This window comes from Ovis canadensis, chromosome 15 (genome assembly GCF_042477335.2).
Source record: "Ovis canadensis isolate MfBH-ARS-UI-01 breed Bighorn chromosome 15, ARS-UI_OviCan_v2, whole genome shotgun sequence".
NCBI lineage: Eukaryota > Metazoa > Chordata > Mammalia > Artiodactyla > Bovidae > Ovis > Ovis canadensis.
Genome location: NC_091259.1, coordinates 29,865,443 through 29,879,775, shown reverse-complemented (window position 1 = coordinate 29,879,775; position 14,333 = coordinate 29,865,443). Strand labels below are relative to the sequence as shown.

Here is a 14,333-nt window from a genome sequence, read left to right as displayed (position 1 = left end):
ACTTTATGTGTTCACTTGTTAGCAGTTGACTTTTGAACAAGGTTTCAGGTCTGGATGTCTGTGCTTGTCTGCTGGGCAGTGATGGGTCGGAGAGGGCCTCTCTGTACCAGTGAGGTCCAGTGTTAGCCTCCTGTCCAGACCTGACAGCTTCCATGTGGTCTGAGATCTGTGCAGATGAGGGCCCTGAGGACTTACAATGTCTTGTGAGCTTTGGTTCCATATTTTGGTGATTATGATGGGTATCTTGCTTCAGTTCCACAGCACCTTAGTATATTCTTTAGCATATCTCTGAGGGTGTCTCTGAGACCCTCCTTTGGGAGTAGTGGGGATATTGTGTCTGCTTGTGCAGCTAGGTGGTTTTAAGGGTCAAAACAAACAAACGAAAAAACCCAGCTCTCCTGAGTGATTTAAAAGAATACCTCCAGCATAAAGCACAGGACTTGGCGTAGTGGGTGTTAAATAACTGTGCTGAACTGAAGCTGAATCAGTGGACAGAAACGCTAACATCCCGGATAAAGCATCACATGTTGCAAGATGTCAATCCTTGCCAAACTGATTTTTTTTGAAGAAAGTGAAAGTGAAGTTGCTCAGTCGAGTCCGACTCTTTGCGACTCCATGGACTGTAGCCTACTAGGCTCCTCCGTCCATGGAATTTTCCAGGCAAGACTACTGGAGTGGGTTGCCAGTTGGATCATATGGTTAAAAAAGTGAAGAGGAGAGGTGCAAAAAATGTAAATTTCTTAAAGACATGTAAATGTAGATAATCTCATTGTTTTCAAACTAGATTGCAAAGATTTTATTTCTCTTTTTCTTGTCCTCTAAAGTTGTCCCTGTATGGCTTCATTTTTTTTCTTCTTAAACGAAACTAAGGTTTGGTGAAATCATGGGAAAGATAGTCTTCTCTTTTTAGAAATAAAGTGTTCATATTATTTCTGATAAATATTAATGTTAGTGAGTCCCAGCAGATTGGTCCATACTTTCTTTGAAAGCTAGTATTCTACACTTAATTTTGAGATACTTTTAAAATCCTGTTGTTCCACAAATAATTGAATTCCTGACATCTTTTCTATATAGAATTCACCCGTCAATGCAGGTTAATTAATGCTTTCTTTTTTCTCTGATTTTTTGTCTTCTGGTTTAGGAGCAGAAGAGACCCTTGTGTCTTTTTCTGCAGCAGCATACTTAAGTGGCCTTTGCAAGCATTCTTTGAACCAATGAAATGTCAGCTCTGAAATTGTTCGAGGTTTTGTTTTTGCATTTTAGATAACTGCCATGTAGTGATCAGTGACCTGTTCAATTTTTAGAAACTTTTTTTGCTTATTAAAGTACTAAGAGGATATTGTGAAAAAGTACAGAGAACTAAAAGCAAGACGGTATCACTTACCCTCTTTTCCCATGGTTGAGTGGATAGTGTTGATCAGAGAGAGGAATTTAGAAGGGGAGTTTATTTTTTATACGAGGAAGGAAAAAGTACCAAAGTTAGAAATACACCACATATACACCACATATAGAGTGTTTTAGAAATTCAGAGGAACACCAGCCAGACCTTGAGGGGAGAGGAAGAAGAAGGAGGGAGAGAGACAAATCAAGCAGAGAGGAGAGGCAGAACCGTGGAGTGGTTTGTTTGCATTCTTTTCACAGCAAAACTGAGAGGAGCCAAGAACATAGTAGGCGTCTGGCCAAGCGGAGTTGAGTGCAGTTAAGGTCTGGGTCAAGGCCGAGCGCTAGTCTCTGGTTACTCTGGCAATGAGATCCCTTCCCTATGGCAATGGCATTAGGATGAGAAGAATCTCAAGCAAATAAACAACGAGGGGAGAAGACACAGATGGGAAGAAGTTGGTGGGGGACGGTGTGCTCAAAACAAAGACTGCTGGTGAAGGGAGGGAGTTTTTGTTAGAGTGGAACAGGTGACTTGAGCGTGTTCCTTCGAGAGTGCTGCTGAATATCCCTGCCAGGCTGCTTCTCCCATGCTCCGGTCAGGTTGCACGCTGCTAATAATCTAGCCCCTTGGCTCAGGTGTCTGGCCTGTGCTCACCAGTGGCGTCGCCTGAGAGGCTCTGTGGCCTGGGAAGAACCGGCCGTTTCCTGGCTGGGAGCCGTGTGTCAGTCTTCCGGGCTCAGAGCTGTGGCCTGGGTGCCTGTCACTCCCAGCTGTCAGCCGGGAGCGTTGGGCGCCCCTGGAGGGAGGAGTAGAAGAAGGAGTCGGCACTGACCTTTCACTTGTTACCTAAGGCCAAACTTTGAGTGTATTGGGCGTGTAAGATGAAGCGTTGCCGTACCTGTCTTTGTTGGCTGTTGTATGTAGTAACTAGTTGTTGAGAAGATGTGGCTCAGGCCTTTATTTAGATTTATGATGTCTTTGCTAAATGACCTTGTAGGGAATTACGATATTAAAGCAGGCACGTATATTCACAGAAGGCGTTTGACGTGTTGCCTCAACAGAAACGTTTTTAAGGGGAGAAAAGGCAAGTCAGTCTCAAGGTTTTATTTGCTGTTGTGTGGACGACGACAGTGGCCTCTGACTAGCCTCCTTGCTGCTGTTCTCAGCTGTTCTTGCTGCTGCTGAAATAATCTTGCTAAAATACCACATTGGTCATAGGGCCACATCTTTGCTTTAAAAACCCGCCACTGGTTTCCTTACAGTCTAAATTTAGCTTTCATGAAGCTCGGTCTGACTCCACCCTAACTGTTCAACCTTACAGTCTCACAGATTCCAGTTTTTCCTTTGTGCCCTGGGTAGCTTTTTTTGTCCTTTCTAGGAATTCGTCCCCTCTTCTCTCCACTTACACAAACCCTCCATGATCTTTAAGGCCCAGTGCAAGGCCTGTGTTTCCCACAGCCTTCCCAGACCTTCCTGCTCTCCATCCTCTAAACTCCTACGCCCTCAGGGTCCTTACTGTTGCATGCTTTATTATAATGTGTCCTAGACCCCATGACTTCTCAGAACGCATGATTTTTCATTTCTCTGCTTGAGTATGTGGTCTTTGGGGGCAAGTAACTTATGCATTCTTTCTGTGACACATAGCACGTAGTTGGCACTCATATTTGCTAATTAATGATGCCTGTAATGAGCTCCTTACTTCCCTTTTCCTTGGACATTTTGAAACTATAGTCAGACCACATCAGCATATTAGAAGTCATAGCTGAGCATGCTTGCCATTGCAGTCTGACTAAATTTGGAGTGTTTACAGTTTTATTTTTGGCCCACCTTTGACGATGGCGTAAGGAAAAGTAAACCAGGTTACGCTCGTGATGTGAGCAGCATGCCAAAATCTTCTTCACCTCTTCTGCAGTGTATGCCATCCGGGAAGCTGCCACCAATAACCTCATGAAACTAGTTCAGAAGTTTGGTACAGAGTGGGCCCAAAATACCATCGTTCCCAAAGTGTTAGTAATGGCGAATGATCCTAATTACCTGCATAGAATGACCACTTTATTCTGCATTAATGTAAGTATTACATAGCTGTTTTGTTAAGCTCTGGTGTTAAACCAGTTATTCAGGACTATATTTCTGAATCCTGAATATGTTGTCCTCTGTTTGGACTATATTTCTTAATACTGATTAAGTTGGATATTTAGGAGATGAGAGAAAACTGTCAATTTTTCAATTGGTGTTAAACTCTACAGTCAAGTCAGTTTTGAATTCTGGTCTAATTCTGGGATTCTGTTCTACCTTGTATCTTTCATCACATGCTTACACTAGAAACATTTTCCTGGCAGCCAGTTACTTTCTTAGCTCTTTAGATTTGGGGATACTTTTTTTTTAAAAAAAGGTGTATTTTAATGTGCTGTCTTATTTCTTTTTCAAGGCACTGTCTGAAGCCTGTGGTCAGGAAATAACCACTAAGCAGATGCTGCCGATTGTATTGAAAATGGCAGGAGACCAAGTAGCAAATGTCCGTTTTAATGTGGCCAAATCTCTACAGAAAATTGGACCAATTCTAGATACCGAGTAAGATTTTTAATATTCTTTTTTAAAAAGTAGATTTAAGTTTTCACCCCATGCAGGCAGAAATAGCTATAATTAGATTTGGTGATTTTCACATCACCTAAGATGTGGGTTAGGTTAAAGAAAATAATAAAGTAATTCAATAACCAATTTTGAGGGTGTCTGTTTTATATTTAAGCTCTGTACATGTGTAGATCATTGTCCAAAGCTAATTCTGCAGAGACTTAGAGAAATTATTTAGTACTTGTCAAGTTAATATTATAGGTGTTTTAAAATATTAAAAAAATTTTAAACTGTGAAAATTACCATAGAGTATAATATATATTACGTACCATAAAGCATTTCTCTGGCTCAGAAGACTGCCTTTCACAAAGCATACTGTTGGATTTTAGTGCTTTGCAGGAGGAAGTTAAGCCGGTACTACAGAAGCTAGGCCAAGATGAAGACATGGATGTCAAGTATTTTGCACAGGAAGCCATAAGTGGTATGTCTGTTTCTGCCTTCCAGCTTTGGCTTGGGCTCGCAGAATGTGAGTGGTGGTAAGTGGGCCAGGCGATGAACACCTGGGCATGGGTGGGGGTGAGCTCCTGAAACACCGTCTCCTCTTTGAGTAGAACCTTCTTGGCCCACCACCAGGCAGGCCATTTTCTCAATTCCATATCTAAGTGCTGGGTAGGGAAATGATTCTTACTGGTAAGAACAGTGTTTTGTTTGGATTTTAGTCAGTTTTTCAAGTTTTAACTTTGGATTAGCCTGACAGTACAGGAGCTGACCACTGTGAGAAGCTCTTAGTCTTGCGCTTTGGGATCATTGTTGCTGCGCTGAATATTCGCATACATAGTTCATGTACTTTCTGTGCCACTAACTTGATTTTGTTTGGAATTTTCTAGTGCTTGCACTGGCATAACGTGGAACGAGGGGAAAGACTTTACTAAATTCTTGTCACAGATTTCTAGTCAATGTGTTCTTGAACTGGGTGGAGAGGAAAAAAATGGAAAACCTTCAAGACCTCATCCGAGCAAATGGCAGCAACTTACAAGAAATCAAATTTCAGTGACTTGATTCTTCCTAAAGATGAAATGGCATTGTTTTTCACTTGTCTTCCTTGTTGGGATAATTTAAACTGTTCTTATTGTTTGACCAATTTCTGATACTTGACACAGTCATTTCTTGACTGTCTCCTAATGATTGATTTAGCACTGCCTGGGCTCCTGCGTCGTCATTGTTTAATCAGGTCCCAGCCTCTTTGATATTCCACCAAGCCTGGATGGGTTTTGGACCCAGACGTGGAACAGAGTGACTCTTTGGATGTTTACATGTATCTGTGTGTCTCCATTCCAAAGTTAAATGTACATGGTTTAGAATAACTTATTTTATAAGCACTCCACTTGGGAGACACACTGAGATTTAACTGTAGTGAAAGCCATATTCTCCTGGATAATGATGGGCCGTGTCAGTGCCTCATGCGAAAGAGGAATGTGGATGCTCAGGGTTCATGTGTTGGTTGTTTTGGTTTTTATTTGCTCGATTGTGGCTGTAATCATGTCGTTCAGAAACCTGAAATGCAGATGCATCTTGCTCCTAATGTGTCATGTTGAAACCTAACTCCTTTTCTGCAGCTCCCCACTGTGACTGCATTCAAAAATACTCCTCTTTCTCCCTGCTGAGATGCTTAGTGCCTCTGAATAAGCTGTGGTTCCCCTGTATGATTATAGACTGCAGTTGCATTTCTAATGAGTAAAGGAACCAGTGGGACAACACTGAGGATTTCCTGTTCCTTACCTGTTTCTGCTTCCAACTGGGTGAACGTTTGGTTCTCGCTATATTGTACAGTAATAGCTTTCCAAACTGAAGGTTCATTATTTTTTTGGTATGGGTGATGCTGGAATCTTATCATTTGAAATGTTATTTTACTTTTACAGTAAAACCTCATTAATTCCTCCTGGAATTGATAATGACTTAAAGCTGAAGGGTTTGCTGAAGCAAATTAATTGTATGTAAGGGAGCCTGATGTTTCTAAACTACTTAAATGCTCTTTAAAAAGCACCCTTTTCCCACTTGATATGCCTAGTTTCTAATCACTCTCATCAATTATATTAAAGTACCGTCCATGAGGATCTTTATCCGGCCACACCTTTATTTAGATACATTGAATTTGCTCTTTATACCTGATAGATATACACACATATTTAATGGAGGATTTACATATTTTTTCTTTTAAATTTATGAATATTTTTCACCAAATCAAACTTGCCCTGCCCTAATGACTTTTTAATTAATGAGGTTTTATTGTAGCTTATTCTTCTCTCAGTGCATCTTGCTGAGTCTGAGTCTTGCTGTAGTCTGCTTGTTTCCATTTTGGTTTTCAAATAGTTTCTTTCATTTATAGTCTCTTAAAGCCAGTGAGCCCTGTTCTGTTTTGTGAAGACACAAAGACTTCTAGGAAGCTTTGTACATTAAACCATTTAGAAAACCAAGTTTGACCAAATATTTTAAAGTTTGTTTTACCTTAGAAAAGCAGAACATTTAAAATCAAAATTATCTGAGTGCATTTAAAACTGCCAAATGATAGTAATTTTCTGTTTTATTACTTCTGGGCTAAGGATTAAATATTTTCTTAGGCAAAAATCTTTTCTTTCCCGTAAGAAACCATTAATTATTATGCTGTAAACAATTTTTGTTTCATAGTTCTTTTTGTTTTTTTATTACCTGCAGTTAACGCTCCTCTTCATTGAATTTCATATTTGAGAGACTGTTGTCTTGGTTGAAACGAATTTACACAACCATTGCCTGCCTCTGGTTTGGGGGCAGACTCTCTACTGGCCTTGTGGCCCTCCTGGGGGGCCCTGCGCATTGACCTCCACCCTGGGATGCGGCACAGGGGAGACTGGGAGCCCTTTCTTTCTCAGGCTTGGGGCAGGGAGCTCAGCAGGGACCTGTGTTTTTGGGTCACCCTGTAGGGACTTCATTGTTTCTTCTGACTTCAACAATGGGGATCCACTTTGTTACTCTTCAGAGGAACTGATCTTTGGCCCATAACTTGTCCTTTTCTCCACGTATTAGTTTTCTTGCCTTAATTTCGCAGGAATGTAAGCGCCAGGAGCTCTGTAAGGGCTGGGGTTTTTGTTTTGTCTTCTGCTGTATCTGTACCACCAGCATCTGGGTCAGTGTCTGGTGTACATAGTAGGTGCTCAATAAAAATGTGTTCAATGAATTTCTAAAACCTGTCTTCTGTTGTGTTGTGTGTGTGGAACAAGTCACCCAAGGCACCAGACTATTCTCATTCTCCTCTTGACACAATAAAAGTCTTATCAGGAGTGGAATTCACCTTAGTGTTGTGGGGTTTAACTTTCACAGGTTTAAGAGACAAGATCTTGTTTCTCTGTCTATGCTATCATGAAGATACGAACCTGAAGTGCATTTGGTTTCGTAAGCATAAACAGGTTAATGTATGGTTTCCAATGTGACTGTTTCCAGTCATGTTGGCACCCTCAGGTCACAGAAATAGCGCAGCTTGGCCTGATTCTAGGCCCTGGGGGTCTTTGCTGGACAGCACGTCCTGAATCAACAGAGATGGCAGCCTGACCTTTGAGCAGTCTTCTCCAAGCGGCCAAGATACTGCGTGGACCTCCAGGGGAGTCAGACAGGTCATTCCTGACCCAGTGGTTGGGCTGTGGTAACCCTGGCTTGTTGGCAGTGTTGCTAATCGCTGTGTTGTCATGGAGTTAAAAATCTGGGTCTTCCCTGAGGAAATCACACTGGTCCCGTTGCCCTGGGAATGGCAGGGCAGTGGCCCAGCAAGTTGGATGCTTGTCTCTCACCTTTCACTTACATTCCTCTGACGCTTGTTTTTCCTCTCTGGCCTTCTGGTCTTAAAGCCTCCTTTCTGAGCACTGCCTGGTTACAGACTGGAGGGGGGAGGAGCGGTCACCTTGTTCTCTCCAGTTAACAATGAAGAGATTGTGGCCTGATGTTATGTAATTGCTTCTCTGGGATTCTCTCATACTCCTGTTTTCTGTCCAGCTCCGTGCTCGTCTTTCCTGTTCACTCACATGTCTCCAGTCTTTTTTTGTACCTAGAACAGTCTCACTATTCCGTTTGCCTCCACGAGCCTGCTTTTTCCAGGAAATTACATAATGTTCAGTTGAGATGGAAATCTTTCTGAAGGATGAAGAGATTTTAATTACTCATTGGGTAGAAAAGCCAAGTCATTTCTTCAGCGTTGTTGTCTTAAATTGATGTCATCAGTTTTGCAAGGAGCCAAGTCTCTCCTGTCTGGCTGGGCTTCTGTAGGCTGTCAGTGACCCAGAGGTGAGGGAGCACCCAGCTGGCACCCTAGGCCCAGTGGGGTGGCACTGTCCGTGGCCCTTGAGGAAAAGGCACCTTCAGTCAGGTGCAGGGGTGGACCAGCTCCGTGCCTGGAGGCCTGTGTGCATCCCGGTCACAGGGCTGGCGCACCTGAGGGCCCTGGCGAGGAGGCGCAGGGGAGCCCCTGGGGACGCGGCCTGGTGGGGTCCGTTACCGTCTGCTGTCTGTGTCTCTAGCGGTGGCCCAAAGGCTGAGGAAGCTAGATTTTCCTGTGAAGGACAGTGAAGAGCCCAGCGCCCCTGGGGCTGACAAGAACCACTTTCTAAGACCCAGAGGGCCTGGAGAGGACACGGGGAAGGTAAGTGCCCTCACCGGAGTGGGCCCGGGCCCCTCCGTCACCTGGGCTGAGGTGTGGGTGGAGGGCAGCTGGCGGCCTGGGGCTGCTGCCGGAGGCAGCGAAGCCGGAGCTTTGAGCTCTCTCTCTGAGAGGACAGCGGAGTTCTGGGGATGAGGGAAGTCTGCTTTTATATATATTACATATATTTTTTGACCTTCATTCTGGGAATGCCTTCTGAAGGGTGGGGTGGGCTTGCCAGCACCCTGCCACCCCACCCCCGACGCAGGGGAGAGAGGTGGTTTGGTAAAGGGTTGCTTATTGAAGCAGGCTATTTCTGCATACCTCCCAGGAGAGACTGTTCTTACTTGCTACAATTCGTCTCAAGTAGTCACTTCCATTCAAGGAAAAAACCATTTACCATTTTACTGGGTAATAGCCTGAATGTTTTACTAGGCACTGCCCCCCGCCCCCGCCCCGCCCCTTGACACCACTCTGAAGGACGTGTGCCAAGTTCAAGTTCAGCGAAGTTGGGGCCAGCCAGTGCCCTGAGGCTCTTTGTTCGGAGGGTGGCGTATGACTCACAGGCTCCTTCAGAAAAGCAGCGCAGAGGGGCTGGTTGCCGCGTGCTGATGCCAGGCTGCATTAGTTTATTGGGAAGGTGATGGTATTTTGTACCCACTCCAGTGCGTTTGCTTGGTGACAGTTCTAACATCAAAACGTTTGTCTTAGAAATCTTTATGCCCTTTCCTTCATGTTTTGTGAACTGGGGCCCTGAGAATCTTCTGCTCTGGCCCAGGCCCTGAGCTGCAGCCTCATGTTCAAATGTTCTCCCCTTCGTGCCCTGTGCTCCGCTCTCCCAGGGCCGGCAGCTCAGCTCTCCCTGCAGTGACTGCCCCCGCCCCGGAGGAAGGGCTGGGGTGACAGCACCCTCAGCCTCAGCAGCCTTTGGTCCTTGCCTCTGTTTCACTGAACTTGGCCTCAGGGAAAATACCACCTCTGAACAACAGTTTCGCATTTTTAAGCCTAAGCCACAGACTTCCTTGGGAAGTCCTACACATTCAGTCAGGGGCCACTGACTGTGCCATTAAATGCACGGTTTGCCTGAGATCTGCTCATGGACTAGTTGAGGTGACCCCTCTGTGGCAGACTTGCGGGTCTGGAGGCGGCCCCTGATGGCCACGAGCTGGGGAAACAGCATCTGCTGCCATGTCCTGAACCCCGAAACTTGGTAACTGTAGACAGCTTGTCAGGCTCCCAGCAAAATCTCCCTTCGTCCTCGCAGCAGCCTTGTGTGGTGGGTGCTGGTGGCTCTGTTTCTCGGGCCGAGAACCTCCCCCCAACCCTGTCCTGTCTACCGGGGCCTCTTTTCCAGCACCGGAGGCCCAGCTGTGCTCGGCTTCTGAGGCTACAAATCAGTCAGCCTGGTAAAACCCCTTGTCCTGACTCAGGGAGCTGAGTCTGTTGGACTTAAGGAAAAGGACTCGGGGTGAGATGGAAAGGGAATTGGCTGTTGCCAGGCAAGAGCCCTGTGTGTCAGGGGCCAGCAGCCAAGTGAGTGATCCAGGAAGTCATCCAGTTGCAAACCAGAAATTGTTCTTAACCCCTCACTCACTGTCGGTGGTGTGTAGCAGATCTGCCCCAGCGGGGTTGGGGTGAACCCTGGCTACTGAGAGCCCTGGGAACTGCCTCCAGTGTCCACTGGCCTCTGGGCCCTGCGGGAACCGTTCGACAACCCGGGGCTCGGCCTGCCTCTTGACCCAAGACAGGATGGCCCCGCGGAACCAGGGCCAGTTCCTGCGCTGATGGGTGCCTGCTCGGGGCCTCCCAGACTGGCCCCTGGTGGCTGCTCTCTGCTGACAGAGCTGCCGACGGGCCTCTGTCAGGCGAGGGTTAACAGAGGATTTGTTTATTGAATCGCGAAGTAGCTGTCACATGATTTTAATCAAAACACCATTTCCCTGACAACAGTGATGTCAGTCTTGTTATTGCAGGAAGGAGCAGCTGTGAGGGACAGTCAGGCTCCACGCTGAGCCCAGGTTCAGAGACTCAGAGCAAGTCAACTTGAAGCGTCATCTGTAGAGGTCGCAGGCACGCCCCGCAGCCCCCGCCCCGCCCCGCCCCGCCGGAACCTGCTGTCGTTCTCCCTCTGACTCGACAGCCGTGCAGATGCTGGCCAGGGCCCGGCCACCCCGTCTCCACTGACACTGCCCCTTCTGCACCCATTCTTCCTTCTTTGTTTTCCCTTCTGGTTTTCCCAGTTTTCCTTATTTTCCCCAAGCTCAGCGTGTCATTCATTTGGGCCCCTAGGATCTCTGATCTCTGCCGCTGGCGCCTGTCTCCCCTCTGTGTTTTAAATCAGCAGTTCTCTCCAGGTTGAGGTGGGGCCCTCCTGCCGCTCGGGGATCTTGGCTCTCTTTGGAGCCTGCTTCCTGGAGGAGAGGGGCATCTTGGCCTGTCCTTTTCTCTCCCGAGAGCAGGTTGAGGGGCCTGGGGGCTGCCTGAGGGTCTCCAGGGCAGTTCTGAGGAGCTCGGCTGTGGACGTCTAAAGGGGAGGAGCTCCTCAAGGAAGGGCCAACCTTAGGGTAGGAGGTTGGTTCTCTTGAGCCCAGAATGACAAGAGGAGGCCTGCATCCAATCCGGAGATCAGGGCCCAGGGAGAGGGCAGCAGACCGTTGCCAGGGTCCGCGGAGCAGTGTCCTCAGGGCCTGCCGCCTCTCCACACCTTCTTTCTCGGGGGTGGGGACCGAGCAGCCGTCTCTGCAGAGAAAGACTGCAGGCCCTCCAGCCCTCCTGTATCCAGAAGCTCAGTCTTAAAAATTGGAGACGGATGAGAAAAGCCTTCTAAGTGGGACATGGATTCTCACAGCTGTTCTTTTATCTGTGGTACCCATGCCTACAATTCACTGAAAGAAGAAATCCTAGGCAAAGTTCTTGGCTCTTTGTATTTTTTGTTTGTTTAGTTATTTTTGGCTGTGCTGGGCCTTCGTTGCTGCATGAGCTTTTCTCTAGTAGCGACGAGTGGAGGTTACTTTTCGTTGCGGTGCACGGGCATCTCATTGCTGTGGCTTCCTTTGTGAGGCACGGCTTCTGGGGCCTGGGGGCTCAGTAGTCGCGGCTCCCGGGCTCTAGAGCACGGGCTCAGCAAGTTGTGAGGCCCTGCTTAGCTGCTCCACGGCACGTGGGATCTTCCCAGACCAGGGATCAAGCCCACGTCTCCTGCATTGGCAGGCAGATTGTTTACCCCTGAGCCACCAGGGAAGCCCTGTTCTTGGGTCTTAACTTGGAGCAGGTGCTCGGAATAGGGCAGCCACCTTAAATCTGTGATGAGATTTCATCGGCACCAAACAACTATTTTCTATGTTGAGTGCTGGGATGATCAGGAGTTAAATGAAAACAAGAGAGGTAGAAGTGACAAGCCATTGAAGGGATCTGGGAGTCTTCTGAGTGCTTCCTTGTTGGAGGGCAGGGCTAGGCCAGGCTGCACTCGAACCTCACAGTAAAGCGGTTGTTGACTCAGCTCATCTGTGTTCCCGAGTCACCATTGGGATAATGAGCCTTGGCAGTGATTTGCCCAGGTTAGCAGTAGGGCTGGGAGTAGTTCCAGGGGCCAAGTACCCAGCCAGGGGACCTTTGCTGCCTCCCAAGCTGTCCCTGGCAGAGAATGGATAGGTTCCACCCAACTGGAGGGCCTTAGTGGCCAAGTGACCGCTCCAGGGAGTGGGTGGGGAGGCTGGACTCCGTTCTCCCACACTTGCTCCTGGCTGGGCCCTCCTTGCCCAGCTCTTTCGTCCCCAGAGCCTCCTCCAGCTGCTTGCCTGACCTTGGGCCCTCTCTTGGCTGGTGCAGGGGCCTGCTGAACATCGGTGCTTCCTTAGTGACTGGGGGGGCAGTTCTAGTAGGCCTTGGACTGGAATCTGAGCCGCCGGCTGGTCTGTGAACTTGGGGTCCCACAGTGGGGCATGCTTCAGGGAGAGGCCTGGGGGGCTTTCCCTCAGTTCAGTTGCATCCCACCTCTGCCCCCCAACTGTGTGGGTAATCCCGGTGTGGTGACGCGCTTCCTCCTCAGGGTCAGGGCTCCTAGTCAGGCCCCCTTTTGGTATCTCAGGCCCCGTTTATTCTCTCATCTCTGGGGCATCAAGAGAAAGACTGAGTCAGAAGCTTTCAGAGCCTGCCCGACGGGGAGGCCGACAGCATCTCCCTCTGAGAGGCTGGATCCCCGACAACTCTTTCTTGGGGCCCAGACTCCCTGAGCTCTCCGCACAACCAGCTCGCGGGGCTGTGGCTGCAGTGGGGTGTCCGCCCCTCCCAGGCATGCCGTCTCCTGCACCCGGGCTCCTCACTCAGCGGCTCAGCCCGGCACCGGCTTCTCCTGGGCAGCAGACCAGCTCTGAGTCAGCGTACCTAGGAAAGTCCCCTGGAAATTTATACAAAGGGAGCTTTCAATGCTCCCTCAGGGTATTTGCAACTGTCAGTCCAGAGGAGCTTAGTTGGGCCAGCAGACTGGCACACCTGTGGCAGAAAGGCGTGTCAGGTGAGCGGCTGGAAGTGCGCGCCAGCTTCGCGCTCTGCTGACCTGGCTTTGGGGCATGGCCTCGGTTGTCTGCTGCTGATGTCTGAGGTGACATCCCCCTTGCTTCAGTTGAGACCCACGTTTCTCCCAAGGGACCCTCCAAACGATAAGCCGTGAACAATATCCCATCCCTCCAGAGCTGCTCCACCCTGTCATTTCAGTTTTTAAAAGATTCTTACTGGAGTGCAGAGGACTTCTCTGTAGCTTGAACGGTAAAGAATCTACCTGCAGTGCAGGAGACCCGGGTTCAATCCCTGGCTTGGAAAGCTCCTCTGGAGAAGGGAATGGCAGTTCACTCCAGAGTTCTTGCCTGGAGAATCCCTTGGACAGAGCCTGGAGGGGTACACTCCATGGGGTCAGAGAGTCAGACACGACTGAACGTTGCGTGCCAGATGTGCCCGTTGATTTGCAGTGTTGTGTTAGTTTCACATGTACTGTCATTTCTGTGAAGTGGTATCACTGGGACCAAGTGAAAAGGGCAGAGTGGCTGTCGCCTGTGCACGTGACACGTGTCTTGGAGCGGTGTGGTACTCAGGGCTTAGTGCATAAAGCCCAGAACTTCCTCCCGTGGTGCCCTGGGGCTGCGGGCAGAGCAGGGGCCGCTCTTGCTTTCGGGATCCACCCAGGGAGGGGTGGGAACACTCAGAAGTGTGAACCCTGCTGCTGCTGAGTTGCTTCAGTCGTGTCTGACTCTTTGTGACCCCATGGACTGCAGCCCGCCAGGCTCCTCTGTCCATGGGATTCTCTAGGCAAGAATACTGGAGTGGGTTGCCATTTCCTCCTCCAGGGGATCTTCTTGACCCAGGGGTTGAACCCAGGTCTCCCGCACTGCAGGCAGATTCTTTACCACTGAGCCACTACCAGGAGGGTAACTGAGGAGTGTTAGGGGTTGCAGACAGAGATGCTAGTGCTCTAAGTTGGGGGTTAGAAACCCCTCCAGCCCCACAAACGGGCCTCAGTGGGTCCAGGAGGCAACTCCTCCCCTGAAATTGTCTGTCTCAAGTTGTGTATATGTATGTTTGCTTGTTGCTCAGAAGAGGATCCAGAGCCTTTTATCAGCATGTCAGAGGCATCTGTGAAACCTGTTTAAGGACTAGTGGAGCAGAAAGGAACAGATGGTCAACAGAACCCTGGGTGGGACCCTGACTGGCCGTGATGGAGATGGACTC

General features: G+C 48.4%; 1 protein-coding gene across 2 annotated transcripts in view; it reads left to right on the top strand.

The window, feature by feature from the left end:
• PPP2R1B (protein phosphatase 2 scaffold subunit Abeta) overlaps nucleotides 1-14,333 on the top strand; it is a 34,420-nt gene that overhangs the window by 16,395 nt on the left and 3,692 nt on the right. Inside the window, exons 12-15 of one of the 2 annotated variants that reach the window (XM_069554996.1) lie at nucleotides 3,294-3,448; nucleotides 3,810-3,952; nucleotides 4,342-4,433; nucleotides 8,494-8,615. In XM_069554996.1, the coding sequence (XP_069411097.1) occupies nucleotides 3,294-3,448; nucleotides 3,810-3,952; nucleotides 4,342-4,433; nucleotides 8,494-8,615 (512 nt within the window). Of the gene's footprint in view, nucleotides 1-3,293; nucleotides 3,449-3,809; nucleotides 3,953-4,341; nucleotides 4,434-4,839; nucleotides 7,173-8,493; nucleotides 8,616-14,333 lie in introns of those variants that run through there. The other variant, XM_069554994.1, reaches the window with a different exon arrangement.